At 44.6% G+C, this 21014-nt stretch overlaps 1 protein-coding gene and 3 long non-coding RNA genes across 5 annotated transcripts; 3 read left to right on the top strand and 1 right to left on the bottom strand.

Annotated features, from left to right (window-relative positions):
• Positions 1–2065: 2065 nt before the first annotated feature.
• LOC133914548 (uncharacterized) lies at positions 2066–3157 on the top strand. The gene is made up of 2 exons (XR_009909268.1): positions 2066–2314; positions 2432–3157. It is a non-coding gene; the product is annotated as an uncharacterized LOC133914548 (long non-coding RNA).
• Positions 3158–8605: 5448 nt separating this feature from the next.
• On the bottom strand, positions 8606–11996 carry LOC133917155 (hexose carrier protein HEX6-like). Its single transcript, XM_062361156.1, has 3 exons — positions 11859–11996; positions 10804–11126; positions 8606–9910 (listed from the first exon to the last, which is right to left on the bottom strand). Exons 1-3 carry the CDS (start codon positions 11989–11991, stop codon positions 8822–8824), a joined length of 1545 nt encoding a protein of 514 aa, XP_062217140.1. The 5' UTR covers positions 11992–11996; the 3' UTR covers positions 8606–8821.
• Positions 9756–12403, top strand: LOC133917156 (uncharacterized). 2 transcript variants are annotated; one of them, XR_009909575.1, is made up of 3 exons: positions 9756–9895; positions 10796–11116; positions 11848–12403. It is a non-coding gene; the product is annotated as an uncharacterized LOC133917156 (long non-coding RNA). The 2 variants fall into 2 exon arrangements; XR_009909576.1 differs by lacking the exon at positions 9756–9895 and adding an exon at positions 9906–10042.
• A 1937-nt stretch (positions 12404–14340) lies between these two features.
• LOC133914547 (uncharacterized) lies at positions 14341–15952 on the top strand. Its single transcript, XR_009909267.1, has 3 exons — positions 14341–15420; positions 15499–15838; positions 15914–15952. It is a non-coding gene; the product is annotated as an uncharacterized LOC133914547 (long non-coding RNA).
• The last annotated feature ends 5062 nt before the right edge of the window (positions 15953–21014 follow it).

Here is a 21014-nt window from a genome sequence, read left to right as displayed (position 1 = left end):
GCTGCTGGTTTTTCTATTATGAGTAGAAAGTGAATTAACGTTTTCTTACTTGTGTTCTAGTGTCTGGAGGATGCTTAATGTAATAGTACTTTCTAAATGGTCACTGTCATCAAAGCTTTTTATCTACTTTGTTTTTGATCGCTCATGCCTACCAGTAGCAGATGCCTGCATCAGTCATTTTTTAAGCATTATGAGAAAAATATGTCTTATTCTGGTGAACCTTAGTGCATACTTTAGAATGTTTTTTTTTATCTGTTTTCCATTACTGAAATCTCATCATTTTAGTTTTATATTGAAGTGTTAAGCTGATTCTTCTCTGCAAGATGGTGGCTAAAGAAATTTTGGGCTTTTTTTTTCTAAACAAGTGTTCTTCAAAAGAAGTGTGAGATTTGAGAATGTAGATTTGGAACATTTTCTTACAAATTGTTGCACTTTGGATTTAGTATCATACTATGTAATGAATTTATATGTTTGAAAGCTAGCACTTATATCTTAGTACGTACTTCAGTTTTTTGGACTTTTTTTCCTGTTTGAATTTTTTGTACTGTTTATTTTTGAATTTATGGTTTGTTTATTAGTGATATTAAAGACATGTAACGGTAATTTCCCATGCTACATGTAATGTAAAGCTCATAGTTAGTACATGCACGTATATGTATTGCACTGAAGCAATTCCAAGCCAATCCAAGGTTATCCAAGCATATTCCAAATGATCTATAGAAACCAAAAGATTAAACCTCCCACATAGGAGGGGATTAGGTGGTGAAAGGGGATCAACCTAATTCCGTAGTGGTTTGATTCTCCCTTGTTAGTATTCCAAGGCTGCCAAACGAAGCCGGAGTGGGCTGGTGCAACGGAATGGAAGCTACTGCAACAGATACCATTTTAGATATGAACAATAGATGTCCGACATCTAGAAGGTACTTATGATATATATATATATATATATATATATATATATATATATATATATATATATATATATATATATATATATATATATATATAGGACACCTATTCTATACTCCTAGGAGTATGTACTCCCACATACAATATACCACTAAACAAACACTTTATACTCTTTTATCATTTTTAGTATACTCTAATACTAATTCTAAGATACTCCAATATGAGTTGTATGAAAAAAATTCAATGTTAGCCTTTCATTTTTGCTATATACTCTTTTTTATACATAAAAGAAGTATATACGCAAATTATGATAAAAATCATGGAATTTCATAAAAAATTTCGTGGGATTTGTATCGTGGTATATAGGAAAACTAGTATGTACTCCTGGGTGTATGTACTCCCACCTCTCATATACCACTTTTACACGTGTGTTATACTTCTTTATCACTTTAAATATACTTCATTAGTAATTATAAGATACCACGATACAAATCCCACGAAATTTTTTATGAAATTCCATGATTTTTATCATAATTTGCGTATATACTTCTTTTATGTGTAAAAAAAGAGTATATAGCAAAAATGAAAGGCTAACATTGAATTTTTTTTCATACAACTCATATTGGAGTATCTTAGAATTAGTATTAGAGTATACTAAAAATGATAAAAGAGTATAAAGTGTTTGTTTAGGTGGTATATTGCATGTGGGAGTACATACTCCTAGGAGTATAGAATAGGTGTCCTATATATATATATATATATATATATAGGACACCTATTCTATACTCCTAGGAGTATGTACTCCCACATGCAATATACCACCTAAACAAACACTTTATACTCTTTTATCATTTTTAGTATACTCTAATACTAATTCTAAGATACTCCAATATGAGTTGTATGAAAAAAAATTCAATGTTAGCCTTTCATTTTTGCTATATACTCTTTTTTTACACATAAAAGAAGTATATACGCAAATTAAGATAAAAATCATGGAATTTCATAAAAAATTTCGTGGGATTTGTATCGTGGTATCTTATAATTACTAATGAAGTATATTTAAAGTGATAAAGAAGTATAACATATGTGTAAAAGTGGTATATGAGAGATGGGAGTACATACACCCAGGAGTACATACTAGTTTTCCTATATATATATATATATATACACACGATATTTTTATACTACCCATCATCGAGATAGAGTTGTCGTGCATACCGAGAACCTCTAGAAGCTTCTCGAATTTTGTGTTATCGAGACTCTTTGTGAGAATGTCAACGCCGGCAGCAGTGGAGGCGATGTAGGACGCGAGCTGCCACGCGTCAGGGTACGGTGTGGAGTGGAGGCGGGACAAGAGATGCAGTGTGGAGTCCCCTCTGAAACTACCATGCTTTTCTTTGACCTAGTAAGTATGCTGAACTGAAGACTGGATGTATAGCATATCTTGACAATGACAGAGACTTAAATAAATACTGTAATATCACTTTGAGCTCTTAATAAGCATGTCAGTTTGTCACTGCAGAGAGGTACAGGTGCTCCAAGCAGGCAGATCACTGTACCACGGCTAATCGATCCTTGGAAGGCACAAACATGGCAACGAGAAACTTGCCAAGAAAAGAAAGGGCAAAACAAAAAGGAAAATTCATGCGTCAGGGAGCTCAGGAGTACCATGTTCCAAAGGGGGCGCATGCAGCAGCAGGCCATTGGAATCCAAGCTCGGGGACAAGATAAGGCTCTGATAGGGACTTGAGCTAGCTAGCTAGCCGCCGTGCACTTGGTGGGAGAAATAAAGCCGCCGCGTTCACTCCCCCTCGCTGCTGGGCTGCCTGCTGTCTCTCTTGGCAAGGGAGCAACGGAAAGAACGGCAGGGGAGATGAACGAACGGACGGACGGGACGGATCACAGATGGCGAGGAGGAGGAGATGCTGAGATGTGAAGAATTCACGTGAGAACATTATTCCGGACGGGGACGTGTGCTGGGGAGAAAAGATTGGATTTTTTTTTCTCTCTAGAGAATTTGTTCGTAATTTTCTTCTGACTTTTTTAGGTTACAACACACTCCCTACGCTACACGTGCGCACCCGCAAGTCTTAAACGCGATTCGAACGCGGGCAGGCAACATCGTGCCACGCGATGCTGCCAACCGAGCTTAGTTTTCTTCTAGCTGAGAGCGGTAGCTCATAATGTAATATTCTAGTGATGTCTTGCAATCATGCAGCTCCTAGCTTACCAATTCTATACTTGACTAGATCGGTATTGTTGTTGGTAAAAAATGGCACGGCCACATTTTTTTAAGACACCGATAGTCCGGTAATCAATACCATATCACTGTCGGACTATTCGGTGCTTATAGTTTGATTTTATCTAGAAAAATATACTTTCTGAAAAAAAAAATAGTCCAATGAGGAGCTTATTGAGATTCCGGGGTATCACCGGACTATCCGGTGAGAAGAAGAAGGTTTTTAGCCAAAAAAATAATCTCTGGTGAAAATTGTTTGGTGAGATCTATGATGATCGCCGGATCATTCGGTGCGTTCAAAAGGAAACTTTGCAAAAAAAAATTGCTCTCTGCAAATATTGGTCTGGTGACATACTTCGGTGAGTATAAATATGATGTCAGAATATCCAGTGTGTGTAAGACCGAGTCTTCGAGTTTCGGCTGAGTGAATTTGCCGGATGGTCTAGTGTTTTGGAGTTTGTTCTCACCTGATCATCCGGTGTTCAGTCCAAAATCGAATCAAAGTGGATTCGTGGATTTGTTCGGATCTCTTTCGCTATTTTGGTCAAACAAGGCGTGTTTAGGGTTGAAATAGAGTCCTACTTTAATTCCCTAGGGTCAAGATCATACCCCCTTATAAATAGTCGAGAGGTGAAGGTCGATTGCAGATCCATCAGTCAATCACATCTATTGCATCTATTTTTTATTTTGCCTTTACTTTCCTGCAATTTAGGGTTAGTTCTTCGTTGGTACTTCGAAACTCTGTGATTCAGGTGGCAGTTCTTTGTCGATTTGCTCGTAAATCATCTTGACGGTGATCCCAAAGGTTGACGGTCAAAACCTTTTCTTGTTTGCTTATAAACAAGTCGTACATCGCTATGAAAAACAATAAGTATTCTTGACGGACCTGTGTTAACGAGGTGGTGCATAATTCCACGCCAACAGGTATTGTTGCAGCTAACATCATCATTAGACACCATGACAGCTTCAAAACATGGTGGTTTAATTTAAAAATGCTTAATGCCATGACATCGACTAACCAAATAGCGACAAATCTTCCAATTTTCTCCTCACTCCACTCTGTTCCATTGAGCCGCTCTCAGTCAGAAGAAAACTAAGCTCGGTTGGCACCGTCGCGTGGCACGACGCTGCCCGCCCATGTTCGAATCGCATTTAAGACTCGCAGGTGCGCCTGGCTAGCGTAGGGAGTGTGTTGTAATCTAAAAAAAAAGGTCAGAAGAAAACTGCAAACAAATTCTCTGGAGAGAAAAAAAAATCCAATCTTTTCTCCCCAGCACAGCACATGTCCTGTCTGGAATAATGTTCTCACGCGAATCCTTCACATCTCACCATATCTTCCTCCTCACCATCCGTGCGTGATCCGTTCCGTCCTTCCGTTCGTTCAGCTCCCCTGCCATTCTTTCCGTCGCTCCCATGCCGAGAGAGACAGCAGGCAGCCCAGCAGCGGGGGGGGGGGGGAGTGAATGCGGTGGCTAGCTAGCTAGCTAGCTATCCCGAGCCCTATCAGAGCCTTATCTTGTCCGCGAGCTCGGATTTCGATGGCCTGCTGCTGCATGCACCCCCTTTGGAACAGGGTACTCTGAGCTCCCTGACGCATGAATTTTCCTTTTTATTTTGCCCTTTCTTTTCTTGACGAGTTTCTCGTTGGTCGTTGCCATGTTTCATGTTTGTGCCTTCCAAGGATCGATTAGCCGTGGTACAATGGTCTGCCTGCTTGGAGCACCTGCACCTCTCTGCACTGACAACCTGACATGCTTATTAAGAGCTCAACGTGACATTACAGTATTTATTTGAGTCTCTATCATTGTCAAGATATGCTATGCATCCGGTCTTTAGTTCAGCATACTTACCAGGTCAAAAGAAATCATGGTAGTTTCAGAGGGGGGCTCCACGCTGCACCTCTTGTCCCGCCTCCGCTCCACACCGTACCCCGACGCGTGGCAGCTCGCGTCCTACCTCGTCTCCACTGCTGCCGGCTCTGATATTCTCATAAAGAGTCTCGATAACACAAAATTGGAGAAGTTTATAGAGGTTCTCGTCATGCACCACAACTCTATCTTAATGATAGTTAATATAAAAATATCGTATATATATATATGCATAAATATCTATATCATAAATATCTTCTAAATGTCAGACTATTCCCTGTGCCACCGGGCTGCCACCCCTTCACGGCGCCACACCGTCACACCGTGCCGCGCCTCCGCACCTCCTCCACGCCGCGCGTGCGCTCCTCTGCAGCCGCCGCGCCCGCCGCACGGATCCTCCGCGCCGCGCCTCCACGCACCTCCCTGCTAGAATTATCTGTTACTGTTCTTCTTGCCATCTGCTTTTCAGTCTATTCCCTGCTGCCTACCTTTCTGTTTCTGGCTGGCTTCACAGGATCACACTCGTATTTTGCACCCATTGATTGTATAGTCCGCACTTCACAATAGAACCAATTGCATCTATTTCTTCCGAAGACAGCACTACTCTGTAGTTGGATCCACGAGCTATGATCATATATGTAGAGCCGTATCTGGCTGTCAGCTTAGTACTGACAGAACCTACCGTCGTTGATTGTGCCTTTTTCTGCAGGAAACTTTCATGTAGAAACAGAAATAGATAATTCTACATATATAATCATATATCCTTGCAACTGGTTCCAACCATGTCAACTATTGGAGTCTGGAGTGGACCATGTCGGTACATGCTAGTTGCATTCTAAATCATGGTTATGTTATTTGTGTTTACTGTTTGAGAATGCGCGAATAACACTGTTGTAAGACCTCCAACTATGAGGTTAACAATTAGAACCCGAACCCTGATTCTCGCAAAAGAAGTCTCTCACTGTGTGTTCCTCGTGGTCCTCGCAAGGTTGTTCAGCGATAGCGTGCGAGTTATAGCCAGCTTTCAGGGTATTTTCTCGACCTTAATGCAATAACTTCACTATATTTCTCTTTTTGGGTCGAGTTTTTTTTTCTTTGAGCACTATTTTCTTTCTTTTCATTTTGGCATTCAGAAAACTATATCTGCAGAGGTTTTTACACTACACTATATCTGAAAGGTTTAGTTTCCACTCCAGCACTCGGATCTTTCTCAAATTGGCAAGGCAAAGTATTGCAGCACTGAAAATTTTCAACGTAAATTTGAATTCATGATCCTCTGGTACCTAGCAGTATGTGCATACTTCATGCAGCAAGCATCAAAGGAAAGCCAACTACATTGTTAAATCCCAATTTCTGGATCTTATTGTACCACAACGAAAACAGAAGACCACTGCACGCAAACTGAGAAAGGAAAAAAGGCTCCTTGCCAACTAGGTAGCAAATTAAGAAGCAGCTAGCCTAGATACATATGTAGACCGTAACTAGCTCACTCACAGTCATAGGACGAAGGACATGGAGTTGAGGCTGGCCAAGCGGCTGGACATGGCGGCGGAGGCGAAGCGTGGCCGCATGAGGCTTTGGTGAAGCTCCTGAAGCTTGCTGAGGAGGAGGATGACCCGGCGGCACGGGGCGAAGACGAGGGTCAGTGGGATGAGCCAGATGCCCAAATCTAACACCAGCATTTTGAGTCTTCCTCCCTCCTAGCTTCTTGCTCACAGATCGATCGCTATATGTCTGCAGAAATGAAATCTTCAAGTGGCCTTCAATCCAATCCAATTTCAGACTTGTTTCTCTCACCCCGGCCCCCTACCATCATCAAAGAGATGGTGCAGCCTTTCGTCGTAGGGATTTGGTCCTAGCTAAAGTTGTCTTGTGTTGCTGGTAGAGTGGACTGGGAGTAGCCTGTAGCCAAGCCATCCATCTACTCCACCACTCCTCCCTTTTGAGTGTACATCTCACTCACCAATTCGTCATCCAAACTATTCAATGGGTTGCATTTGCACGGCCTGGGGTCCCTGTCCTGTCCATCTTGCTGCTGCAGCTTATTTCGCTAGACCCCTCGTCAAGACCTGGACCGGTCCATCTCCATGGTAATCAGTGACCAGGGGCCACATGTGTTGTATATAAATTTACAAAATGGAGCCTTTGATCTCTGTTGATTGTCTTGATCTGGCTTGTGGGTCCGTCAATCTACTGTGGTTGCATATGTTTTTGTTTGGTTTCTCATCTACCCTGCCCTGCCCTGCGCTGTGTGTGTGTGTTAAAAAAGAAAAAAAGCACTATACGGAGAATATATGAGATTTAGCAACATCTACAATTTGAATGAGGTGGTTTTGTCAAGGTCAGCATCTTGTGGCTTTTTATGGTTTCATTCAGCACTAGTTGATATTTTTAGTACACATGTGTTGATTTGTGTGGTTTAGTTCCGGGTGCAGATGAACATGGTTTACTTTTACTAATTTCTTTGGATTTTCATAACCTAATTGTGTTATTTCTTGCTAATAACCGATCCTATACCGTTAGCAGTCCCTTTCTTTCCTGTTACCTTTCACATCCTTGTAGACATATAGCAGGCTTGGTTGGTTGCATGAACAAGCAACCAAAGAGCAGCAATGCCCCCAAAATAAGCATATGCTGGGTAGAGTGAGTTGCAAGATTTCGCCCTTTGTCTATGGGTGAAGTGTCCATAGACACTCGTTGACTCAAGTTGTTGTGGTCGACAACTATCTTCATAAAGCATGCCATGTCTGCTGGTAAATCATGCTTCCCGGATTTCCAGATGGAAAGTTGCTCCCTTGGACTGCATGCGTAGTATATATCTTTGAACCGCCTGGCAGCCAATATTGTTACATGGGAAATATGTGTTATATAGTATCATTACGACTGCTACTCCGCTCCTCCTCCAACTACTGCTACCAATATATTCCTGAGATGATGATTTTCAAGAATGGAAAGATCAGGTATCATATCTATATCATTATACGGGCTAGATTTCCAGCGCAGACAAGAGAAACATGGCCACAATAAAATTTTCCGTGACCTCATGCCTCTTCTTTTGATTCCAATAAAAGCATAGCAGAGGAGAACTTTCCAAAGGAAAGGAATTGAGTAATCCTCCAATTATGCATTTATTTTCGTTCCTAAGACATGTTGCAGGCCTTCTGTGAGCAGCTAAGATCGCAAGTCCTCTCTGTTCCTGCTAGTTATAGAAAGTGACATGCTAAATTGCTATACAAGCAAAGCAAAGTTTCAATAAGACATGAAATTTAGTATAAACCATCAGTGAAATTTATATGTCCCTACCAAGCTTGCTATTTAGCTTCAAATCTAGATACCAGACTGCCGGCCCTAGTGTTGTTTCATGACAAGCTTGTGGGTCTATTAACTGTCCATATTTGTGTTTTATCTTCGCACTTCTCCTATATACAGTGAAGAGATTAATTCTGAACACAAACATAGCGCTTCATATTTTCAAAAGCAACCATAAGCTCATTTTGCAAAAAGAAAAGCAGTTGTAAGCTGGTTTGATTTTGATGTACAGGTGCCAGCTTGTCTTGTAGCATATGCAGAACTCTCAAAGACCATGCTATTTGTGAAGCTGCAAAGTTCTTTATTACATTTGTTATAATTCTGAAAGATCATTTATAGGTTACAGACTGCTAGAAGCTTCAAATTAGAAGACTAATGCAGTTACTAGTTAGGGATACAACTGTGCGGCTATATACCTTGATTCAGATTTACTAATCAAAATGGTTTACCATTTCTACAGGTTTCACCAAATATGCTTGACCCCACAAGAAAGTCACTATGTGCTGGGCAAAGCTATGCTTCCTGCCTCTCTCTCTTCCGCTTCCTCCCCTACAATCCTTTTCCAGAACCAATGCCTCCTCCAGACCTGCTCCATTTGCTCCATTGGCAGTTGCTTTGTCTCTGGCAGGAAGAAGTATACAAAGAGTGTCATCACACACACCCATCCGCCAAAGAGGAAGAATGTTCCGAACTTGAGATGACATAACATTGCAAGGAATGTCTGGCCAATCACAAATGTCACCAAGAAGATCACGGCAATCACAATACTCTGCCCTGCTGATCTGATCTCCAGTGGGCAAATCTCTGTCGGCACCAAGTATGTCAGAGGTCCCCAAGACCATGCAAAGCCTGCAACAAACACACACATGATGATCAAGACTAAGTACGCATACTCCTTTTCCATTCCTCCATGGTCCTTGAACTTTGCAGCTAGGACTGCTCCAACTGTGATCTGTGACAAGATCATCTGAACACCACCTACTAGGAAGAGCTTCCTACGTCCGAACCTGTCAACTACTACCATTGCTACAATGTTAGCAACTGTTGCACAGATGCGTGTGACGACCGCTGCCATGAGGGACGCGCTCTCCTTGAGTCCGATGGTCCGGAACATGACTGGTGCATAGAAGTTGATCACGTTGATTCCGGTGACCTGGTTGAAGAAAGGAACCAAGAGTGCTATGACAAGCTGCGGCCTGTACTTCCTCTTGAAAATGTTCCAGGATGGATGTCTTCTTGTCCTCGAGGCATTGCTAGCAGAGACCAAATCATCAAGTTCTTTCTGGATTCCAGTTGTGCCACGTAGCCTCTGGAGGAGGATCTTTGCCTCATCAATGTTGCCATCACGTTGGATTATGAAGCTGGGTGTCTCAGGCAGGAAGATTGCACCAATGGTAAGGAATGCAGCGGGGACTGCAGCCAGGGATAGAGATATTCGCCAGCCCCATCCTTCTGCAATTTTCTCAACTCCATAGTTGATGAGGTTTGCGATGAGGATGCCGATGCTGATGCAGAGCTCAAAGCCATTGTTGATGGCACCACGGTACTGTGGTGGTGCCATTTCTGATAGGTACAGTGGAATTGACTACAAAAGGATACGGCAATATCAAGTTATTGTACAGTGTTAATTTCCTAGTCTGACTCTGATATGTCCTCCTGAACAAATATACTTTCAGAAAACATGCGAATATCCATTCTAGAATATGAATTCGAAAAGGTTAGATGACATAAAGTTTCAGGGGCATATTTTATTTCTTTTTGCAAAAGCATAGTGCCTGGAGTTACTTTCAGTGTGAACAATCTCTTTATTGATTTTTTTTAAAGTTCAATGTATTTAGTGAATTCCATATTTGCACGGCTGTGAATAGTCACGGTTTTTGCTTTAGGCATATATGTGTAGCAGGTTCAGATCATGGTCTACTTTGCTACTTTCTTGCTGTCCTATATACCTGATGAATGATGGTCCCTGTCTCATATAGCCATATAGGAGTCGGAATATTTGTTCACCTCAAATTGAAGTACCATAATTAATTCATTCCAGCCACAAGAGATGGGTTGAACCTCGACTTAGTGGAGTGAGTTTTCAATGCTAGTGATGCCCATGAAGAAGATTGCTCACTTGACTTTGGTTATCAACATTTGAAGGTTTTCAGATGGAACCTTTCTTTTTTACCCCCCTTCATCAGGTGATAAAAGGAAGCACATATGAGTACTCCCTGGAAGGTAGATTTGCGCCACTCGCCAAGTTTGACAATGACAGAAGAGGACTTATTTGGTTGTTGGTAGCGTGGATTATTATGGGAAAATTTTGCATGCAAAGCTACCAAACTATCATTATCTGCATCGTTATCTGTTATTAATGCTCATGTCCTGTAGGTCGTGTGAATTATATACATTACAGGGTGCATTATATTGCATGCGACAGAATCAGAATATGACAAGTGTCTGAGTGAATTATGAAAAATTACAGGATGTTACCTGGTTGGTGAATCCGAGCCCTATGCCGAGGAGGATCCTGTTGAGGAGGAGCATGTAGATGTTGACGGCTGCCCCGCCGAAGACTGAGCCGGCGATGAAGACGGTGCCTCCGATGAGTATGGAGGTGCGGCGGCCGAACCTCCTTGTGACGGAGGAGGCGAAGAGGGTGGCGACGAGGCCAGCGACGTAGAGCGAGGAGGTGAAGACGGTGAGGAGCTCGCTGTCGAAGCGGCAGTAGTTGCTGACGTTCTTATCCCCTTTCATCTGGTGGTACACGTTCGGGAAGAACTTCTTGAGGAACGACTCCATGGAGGTAACCCCACCTGACAGCGCCAGATCTCAACTCTATATACCTTTCTTTCTAATTTATAATAATAATCTATCACTCACCCATGCAGGCTGCATGAATCAACCAATTAACCAAAGAACCCCTCCTCTCTCTCCCTCTCTCTCTCTCTATATATATTAATTAGTAAGTTAATGAATTATTATAGCGGTGAGAAACCTAACTGCCCATAATATTAATTATTGTTTTCTTCTTACTTAATGCAAAACAGTTACATTAAGAGTATGATTGTTGTACGAAAACGAGGGGATTTAAGTTTAAGCAAGAAACATAGTTAGAGTTAGTTGTCAGGATAATATCAATCATTCAGGATCGAAAACAGCAGCAGTACAGTGCAGCATCTATCGTGTATGTCTGTAACCAACTAGAAAGTGTCGGTTGCTTCACAGTGTCGGATGATGGTCCATGGATGCATGAATTGATGCATCTTTGATTGACTGTAAACTAGTTTGATGTCTGAACCGAAAACGAAACGAATTAAATCACACATGCACAGACAGATATATGTAGGTACTAGGTTGGTAGGTCGGATCCCCCGGAGCAGCAGCAGCAGCAGCAGCAAGAGGGAGAGGGAGAGGGAGAGGGAGGGAGCTGAAGCAAGCAAGCAAGGACTTCGCTCTAGTCTATGGAGTATTTACTCTCTTCTCTAGCTGGGGAAGGAAGGAAGTGAACCGCATTGTGTATTTTTGTATGTGCAGTTGGTAGGTACCTGAGATGCCGAGGTCGTATCCAAAGAGGATGCCGCCGCTGCCGGCGACGATGCAGGAGAGGATGACAAAGGACGTGACGCGGCCGTTGTAGCCGGCGCCGGCGGGGCCTTCGACGAAGGCTCCTATCGCCATGGAGTATTTCTTAAGCTGTCAGCGGTGTTCCTTGAAGCAGAGCAGAGCTGAGCAGGGATGGATGGAGGTGCAAGGGATTCGGGCTATTTATTGTCTATGCTGTGGCTGCTCTGCCGTCTGATCTGATCCATTTTTTCTTTGATCTATCTATCTGGTGGCAATGCCGACGGTGTGACTGGCCTGGCCTCTTCACTTCACTTCCTCTTCCTCTTGGAGCTACAGCTACTGCCATGGCATCCTGGATTTGATGGCAGAACGTCAGCTCAGAGCCATTTCGGTAGTGATTGTTACTCTATAGGCTAGTCTAGTTTGCTTGCATGTCTACTCTTCGCCCCGTTGCTAGTAATTTTGCACTGCATTACTTTATACTATATGGTGGGGAAAAGGAGAGATTTCAAAATTTAACACTCAATTTGCGTGTTTTTAGAATTTAACACTCAATTCATGTTCTTTTTAGAATACAACACCGGGACTACGATTTTTTTCATTTCCTACCACTATGGATTATTTTGACTCTTTTTTCTTCCTTCCCCTCTTCTCCCTCCTTTCTCCTCCCATTCCGACTTCAAGCTCCTTTGTCTGCCATGGCCGAGCAAGGGCTCACCGGCAGTGGCTCCTTTGCTCGCGTCCGGGAGGGAGGGGCGCTCAGAGCTCCTATCCTTAGTTTGCCATGGCCTGCCAGAGCAGCATGTGCTACCGTCGGCCAAATCCTATGCCTCCAAGTAAAATCTGCCACGCTCGAGTCCCGTTCCTCCATAGCCCGGCAGTGTGAAGCCTCAGAGAGGTCTACTCAAGGCTCTTCACCGTTTCCCTGAAGGGGTGAGAGAAGAAGAAAGGGGCAAAATAGTTCACAACTAATGGTGGTATGAAATCAAGAAGTTCGCAACCTCGGTGTTAAATTATGCAAGGCACACGAATTAGGTGTTAAATTCGGAGAGGCACGCGAATTGAGTGTTAAATTCTGAAACCTCTCAGGGAAAAGGGGTAAGGATAGAAGATTGCCCCTCCATTTTGAGTAGGGATGATAACGGGTCGAATCGGGTATGGACGAAGCAGAATCGTGTCCTACCTAAGATCCGATTCAGGTAACTCGACCTGTACCCGGGAAGGGTGACGGACACAATATTATGCTTGTACCCGTACCCATTGGGTACCTGATACCCGCAGATCGCAGCAGCAACATTCACAATTCACAACAACATGCAGCCATGCACCATCAAATAAACATCCTTCAAAATTCAAAGACACAACATAACATCATCATACGATGGTCTGATGGTCTCTGCACCCAACAGTCCAGCACCACTGCACAGGCCACCAGCCTAAGTCAACATTTCAATTTTCGGCAAGACAGCAATAGGCTAACAGCTAGGGCGCTGTCTCGCGCAAGACAGCAGCAACTAGGAAAAAATACGAATTTGTACAATATACTTAAACGTATTTAATGAAATAGACAATATTTTTCTATATTTACGAATCTAGCACACCGTATACAATATGTGTACCGAAAATCCATTTTCGGCACACCGTGTGCCGAATACAAGGAACAGCGTGTATTCGGCACACGGTGTGCCGAAATACACTTTTTCAGTAATCGTGTGCCGTCACGTCATGTCGTGTCACGCTTTACTTTTTCTTTTCTTTTCGCTTTTGCTTTTTGCTTTTTGCTTTATGCTGTCGGCCGGCTGGATTCGTGGCAATTTGCATCGCGCGCGGCAGAGCGACGACTATAAAATGGCTCCCTCCCCTCCATCTTCTGCATTCATGCAGAGCGAGCGCGAGCAGAGCGACGGCGAGCAAAGCGAGTTGGTTGCGTGAGCAGAGCAACAGGTGAGCGCGAGAGCGAGCAACATTTAAAGCAGCAGTCGAGCGTGAGGAGCTGTAGTGCAGTAGCGCGTGAAGAGGACAGCCTTCCATAATAGTAAGTTGGATGTGGTTCCTCACCTTGGTGAGGACACATGTCGTTGGCAATAGGGAACGAGTCTGCGTCATCTCAGACCGCAACAAGGGTCTCTTGTATGCATTGGAAGTGCTGCATGATAGCACAAACCACTCCATTGCATGGCCTGATGTGGAGAGAAGGTGGTGCATGCGACACTTAGGTGCGAACCTTTACTCAAGGTATCACAACAAGGGTCTTGTAAAGGGGTTCAAAGGGTTGTGTCTTCAGAACCAGCAGGTGAAGTTCGACGAGATATGACGAGAGTTAAATGAGACCACTCGAAAGATGATGGCAGAGCAGAAAGCACAGGAGGACCATCTGCGGACGCAAATGGTGGGGGGGGGGGCAAACCATCATTAGCCGTTCATGTGCTACGTTTAGCCACTGGATAGCGGGAAAGCCGGCGGAGCGTTGGGCCCTAATCCATGACACTCACAGTTCCAGGTTAGAACATAGCATTTGAAAGATCATATTTTACTTTTGGTTACGAAAATATCCCATCTAAAATTGTTGTCTCTCATATTAGGTATATGATCATGACAACGAACATAGTGGAGGCGTTCAACAATGTCCTAGAGGGTGTACGCGGCCTCCTGTTGTGTGTCACCATTGAGCTCACATTCTATAGAACGGCTGACTACTTTCGAGATCGTGGTATAGCTGCAATGGAGTGCAACACGCGGTTTGCACATAAGGTGGAGGAAATCATATCCAGAAGGAGTAAGGCACACTTTCATCAAACTAAGATCTACGACCGGGCCAACAATGAATTTGAGGTTATGTGTCGTCGTCGGTACACTTCAGGATACAGCGCGGGGGACATCGTGCAATAATGTCAAATTGGTCCTCACGAGGTGAAGTGTACATGCAATAAGCCAAAACTGCACCATATCCCTTGCTCCCATGTCTTGCCTGCTTGCAAGGACATGGGCGGCAACGACGGATCACAATACGTATCACCCTATTTCACGATCGATGCACTGAGGAGCACATGACTTCCAAAGATGTGTTCCTTCAACATCGGAAGCAGCTACAAAGCAATCGAGGGGCTTAAGTGGGTACCTTATCCCAGAGCCTGACGCACAGATCCTGGAAGGCCTAAAGCCACGAGGCTGCAAGGTGACATGGATGCAGCAAATGCTGTTGATGGACTACGTAGAAGCAAAATATGCAAACAATTTGGCTATGACAGGAGGACTTGTCCGACCCGGCGGTAAACTATTAGGCTATGATCGAACTGGAATGTATTAGATTTGTTGCCATTGAGTTTGTTTTATGAAGTTAATTGGAAACATGGATTTTATTGTAATTTATTATGCACCTATAAGTTGTTGTACCTATTTTGTAATAGTTGTTATCTTACGTTGTTTTGTAATTGAATCATGAGGCTTGAAATCATTGGCATGGCTCACGTTCACCTTCCCGAGCTTCTTCAACTACGGTACGATGAGAACCATAGGGGAAGGATGATTTTCACAGGGCAACAGGTACAACGATAATATGTGAATTTCAATTGCTCTGATAACTTGGTACTTACTCAATAAATGTATTGCATACCGTTGCAGTTGATCTCATTGCGTTCCAGAGTGTGCGCAAGCTTAAGGAGTTAGACCCTCGATTCCATGAGCCACTCGCATAGGCCGGACTACTACCGTTTGCTTGTATGATGGCAGGAGCTCCCATGGAGGGTGGTGGCAGGACTCCCCTGCCGCCGATCGAGGTGTCACTGCTCACAGGCCTCGTCGACCGCTGGCGTCCTGAGATGCACACGTTCCACTTTCCTTGTGGAGAGATGACCGTAATTTTGCAGGACGTGGCCATGCTGACCAGGCTCCCGATAAGGGGCACTCTGTTAGTACTTTCACGACCAGCAAAGGAGCAATGGAAGAGTTATATTCAGGACAGGTAATTATTTGTTACATAAAGCATTTCATATGTTGCAGTGTTGTTCGTGGTTCATTGAGTCTCTGCATCTTGTAGGTTTAATATGCAATATGACATGAAGGATGTTGGGCTCTCCATGTCATGGATTCATAGGCTACCACAGTTTGGTCCTTGCCCACCGGATGTGGACGAGGCTACAGTTATGCAGTATTACGAGGTGTACTTGTACATCTTGCTGGGAGGCATTATGTTCTGCAACACGGCAGGCGATTATGTACTTCCGCATATTGTATGGTTAGTGCGTCAGCTCGCGTTACGTTCGTACGAGCCGACACCTTATAGTTGGGGATCTGCTGTTTTGGCTGCTACATACAAAGGATTGTGTGCCGCTACCCAACGGTCAACGAAGATGGAATCTATTTCTAGCTGCCTACACCTTCTACAGCTTTGGAGCTGAAGTATCTCCCGGTTTGTCGCCCGTGGGTAAGCAAGACCAACTATCCAATTCTCATCTCCGATGGCGTTGCCGACGACATGAGGCCTACGATGGGGTATCAATGGATTCATACCAGGCTGTAATGGACTCACCAGCAAGACCATGGAAACTACTCCCGGGTGATCAATGACCTTGACGTCCTCAGCGCCGACATTGTGGAGTAGGATCCATGGTGTAGGGAACGAGTGGCCGAAATTGCGACCGGCGGCCTCATCGCATCCTCTTGTTTCCGTGACTCAGACTTATGGATGATCAGATGTTTCTTTCTGTACATGAACAATGTGGAAGTGTATTCTCCTGACCGTGTACAAAGGTAGTTTGGTCATCAACAGTTGGTGCCAGTACCTCCCCCCACGAGACGCTGGTCGGGCGCATGAGTAAGTGTGTTATTGTACGTACCATTATTATGTTACGAAATTATAACTGTTTATGTCACGTACAGGAGGAGCGCATAGGGGAACACAGGCACACATGACTGGTCAGAGATGCAGAGCACATAACCAGGTGGATGGAGTCAGGCCTAGTGGATGTCGTCGTTCCTGCGGGATAGTACGATGACGGCACGTACTAGGAGTACCTTTCGTGTTACCGTTCACGCACGCGTGCCACCTTACTTAGCAGCAACGTACCGCCAGCCCCCAGACCCTTCCCCGAAGATCGTGCCCGGCTTCTTCATGTGGTGGTAAGTGATGTTGTACTTATAACGATTTTCATTAGTTTCACATCCGTATTACTGACATAACCTTCAACAACTACAGACCGAAGCGGGGTACGAAATGCATACGCATGCGGAGCATGCATGTGGGGAAGAAAGTGGGTCATCCACGCGAAGGGATCGGCACCCTCTCCGGGACTACATGAGGACGAGAGGGTCTCACTTGTTATCCGCGATACGTGGTCTAGGTGGTTGTGCCTCGCGTTCTAGGGGGTACGACGTACCCGCTATGGACCCGTCCCGTGCCTCCCACAGCAGGCGCTCGTCCAGTGCTCATGAGGTACATTCACATGAGGCACCTTCTTCTGCGGCCCATCATGTGACACATTCTTGTGCTGGAGCCGAGGAGGTCACGGAGGCTCCTACTCCCGAGTAGTGTACACTGGGTTCCCAGCCCCCTCAGTTCACACAACCTACTCATGCTACGCAAACAACCACCAGTATTATCAACTCACCACGAGGACATCATTGACTGCATGCAGCAGACGCTAACCTGGAGCGACACACAAGATTTTGACTGGGCTGCTGCATTGCAAGCGGGCAGCTTCACCAAGCTACTGAGCGGCCAATACCCTCAATATCCCGATGCACATGGGGGTTCACAGTGGTACCAGCAAGCTGAGACTTCAGCATTTCAGACTCCATCCGAGCACGTACTACCGGCATCCACACTCCTGCATGACGATCCTACATCGTGGTACATGCAGGGCCGAGTTAATGGTTCTGGATACACATTCGGTGGAGTTGGAACACAGCACGACGATGAAGATGACGACCAAGGGCACACGTGGCAGGGGCTAGCTCAGGCCGCTGGGATGAGGGCCACACACCCGCCAAACGTTTACACTCCTGGGGATTGCTTGCGGCATCGGCGTCGTTAATGAGCCAGTGCAATATATTGTGTACTCATCTGTTTGTGTACTCATCTGTACTTCAGTGTTCAAGTAATTACATTTAATTTACATAATCTTTGTCAACTAATTAGGACACATAACTTATTTATGAGTAACTTATTAAGCATTTGTATATATCATTTATGATATTTCATACCTGTTTAATGTTTATTAAATAACCAGCGATTCGTGCTTTGGTGCAGAGCAAAAAAGTTACAGCCAAAGATCAATACCTATATGACGGGATATTCTAGTGCTGGCTTCCCATCGACACCTATAACGATCGATATATCATTAAATGCCTCCTTGCAGGTTGTGCATGGAGGGAAGGATGATCCCTTCAATGAGAGCAACCTAATCCAAGCTGTGTCTAAATTGCATGCAAGACCTCCATATTATGCGTTCACTGTTCCACTCCTACATGTAACAACCGATGACCTTAGGGTCCTCTTGCATGAGCACCGCCAAATATATCTCTGGGTGTGCGAACTAGCCGACCATCCTTCTGTGCTGGGTTTTTGTATGAGGCAAAGAAGGATGGCGATGTTACCTGACCAGTATGCATTCCACATACAGGTTCGTCATTTTCTATTTGGTCATCATACTTATCTTATTGCTATTGATTCAAATGCTCTTCTTCTGCGTTAGGCATTCCCAGAAGACGCAGAGTTAATCAACAAAGAAATCCCACACTTCTTGGCAATGCATATGCTCTTCGGCGGGGGTGTGATACCTGCTTCGCGTAGAAGACGATGAAGATCAGCGAACCTAAGGGGTACAAGAGCTGATGATGATTTCATGCCACCAAATTTCTAGCACATAATTTGAAGTAAGGACAAGAAACTAAAAACTAGGAAATTAGAACCTTAACATTCCATAAAATGCAACTGAGGCGAGGCAGAACACTGAGAGCAGATGAACCAAGAAAACAATGGAAAAGATATGAACCTTTAACAGAGGGTAAACACTATCAAGACTTGGTGGCACGAGACACTATCAGGAAAAGATGCAAGACCTGAAATAGCTTCCAAACAAGCAACAGTCACTGACTCACTGGGCAGCCCTCTAGGTTCAAGTGAGTGAGCTTCGACAATACTACAGAAATGAAATGACAAATATTGAACATGTCCAGCTTTAGATCGACTTAGAGATAAACAGTTGAACACAGGTCGTCAGCAGACACCAAAACACTAAACAAAGGACAGACCATAGAGCAGTGCATACACTTAGAAGGAAAAAGATTGACTTTTAACTAGAAATTGCAGGTTCCACAAGCAAATAGAAACAGAAAAATGGAGGGAAGAGGAAACAGGACTGACGACTTCGCTCTGCTCACTTGTGTACCTGCCACTTCACTGGCAAGAAGGACACAACCGCATAAATGGTCGTGGTGGGTCACCTCGGTTGTGGATGGCCAAGGAAACAAGGAAAACCAGTAGATTTAGGAAACGGACACGACGGGTCGGGTCGGTTGTGGACGACGGCTACCTTCGGGTGACTGGGCGATGGTTGGGTGCTAGACTGCGGCGAACGAACGGCGGCTGGACGCTGGATTGTGGCAGGCGGCGGCTAGGGGCTGAGTGTCTAGGCGGATGGATGGTGGCTGGGTGCTTGATTGCGGCAGGCGGCTGGTAGCTGGGCACTGGATTGCGGCAGGCGGCAACTGGGGGCTGGGTGCCTGGGCTGATGGGCGGAGGTCCGGTGTGAGTGTGTGATTGTGTGAGAATTGAGAAAGTGAGAAGTGTGCATTGCACAATGTGGTTGGCCAGTGCCCGGTTGGATAACCTAGGGTTACATCTTCACAGGTATACCATGGGTACCCGTGGGTGAAATTTGACACCCACGCTCGACCTGCAATTTCACGGGTACCCGGCCCGTTGTACCCATGTGCAAAATCCTAAACCCGTGCTCGTGCCCGTCGAGCACGACACCCGCGTGTGACAGTCCAAAATTCTTAGATATGTCATTAAGCATTAATGAGCATCATTAGCATCATAATTGAAGTTTTGAGCAAGTAATTAATTCAATTAAAATTGAAAAATAAATTGATAAATTTAATACAAAATGATGCATTCTGAAGGAACTCACACAATTTCTATACAACATAGGGTTAGAAATAATTTTAGAAATTAATCCATGTCAAATGAAAAATATTAGTGAATTTTCCCAAATTTTTGGGATTCAAATTGAGGCCTTAAAAATCTGTGCAATTTGTAAAAGGTTGCAAATTTGAAGAATTTAATTCAATTTTGGCTCATGCCTTTTGGGTCAAACAAGTTAAAATAGGTTGCACATGCATTATAGTTTCACACAAAATTTATCCCACAATTTTTGGGGCTTCGGATGACATACTTTTCAAAGAGATGAAAACGGATATTTTTCATTTTGTCAATTACTGTTCATCACGGCCCACCAGTCATCCCCTCCCTCCCCTGTCTCGGCTGAGCAGCTTCGAGAGAGGCCAGGCCACCGAGCCACACAGCCAACCACTAAGACACGACATTGGTGCCAACTTCCTTGACTTTGAGCATGTCAGCCGCCGCCCTTATCCTCTCTCTCTCTCTCTCTCTCTCTCTCTCTCTCTCTCTCTCTCTCTCTCTCTGCTCAGTCTCTCCCTTCTCTCTCTCACTCGACCGAACTCCACAGAGCAGAGCATAGAACAACATGGCACCACTGTCACCGAATCCACCATGTCGAGCCTCGTATAGCCCAGCTTGAGCGCCCAGGAGCACGGAGGAAGGTCATCGAGTCCTTCCACCACCGGATTCCCTTCTTCCCCTGCCAGATTCCCTATGCAGGCGCCTTCTTCCTCGATGTCAGCCAGTCAATTCTACCCCTCACCGTCGAGCCATCTCATTGTCACCTCTTCACACCAACTGAGCACTCGGTGAGCTTCCATGTTCCCCCGTAAGGCTTTTGTGCACACTCATTTTGTCTTGGCCCATCACCGGCGCAGCTGTCTGTGTGGATCGCCCACCGCTGTCGCCTCTATGCTCACCGCTGGCCTGGTTCTGGCTGAGCCCATCGGCTAGTAGCCACGCCATTGGATCCACACACCCCACGTAGAATCTTTAGGTGCCCTCAGCCGGGTGG

The sequence above is a fragment of the Phragmites australis genome, chromosome 4 (genome assembly GCF_958298935.1).
Source record: "Phragmites australis chromosome 4, lpPhrAust1.1, whole genome shotgun sequence".
Classification (NCBI taxonomy): domain Eukaryota; kingdom Viridiplantae; phylum Streptophyta; class Magnoliopsida; order Poales; family Poaceae; genus Phragmites; species Phragmites australis.
This window is presented reverse-complemented; position numbering and strand designations above follow the sequence as displayed.

Coding starts and splice junctions, on each gene's coding strand:
- LOC133917155 (XM_062361156.1), bottom strand. CDS start 11,991: ATGGCGATAGGAGCCTTCGTCGAAGGCCCCGCCGGCGCCGGCTACAAC. Junction 11,127..11,858: donor ATACGACCTCGGCATCTCAG/GTACCTACCAAC, acceptor TGGCGCTGTCAG/GTGGGGTTACCTCCATGGAG. Junction 9,911..10,803: donor GGCTCGGATTCACCAACCAG/GTAACATCCTGT, acceptor ATCCTTTTGTAG/TCAATTCCACTGTACCTATC.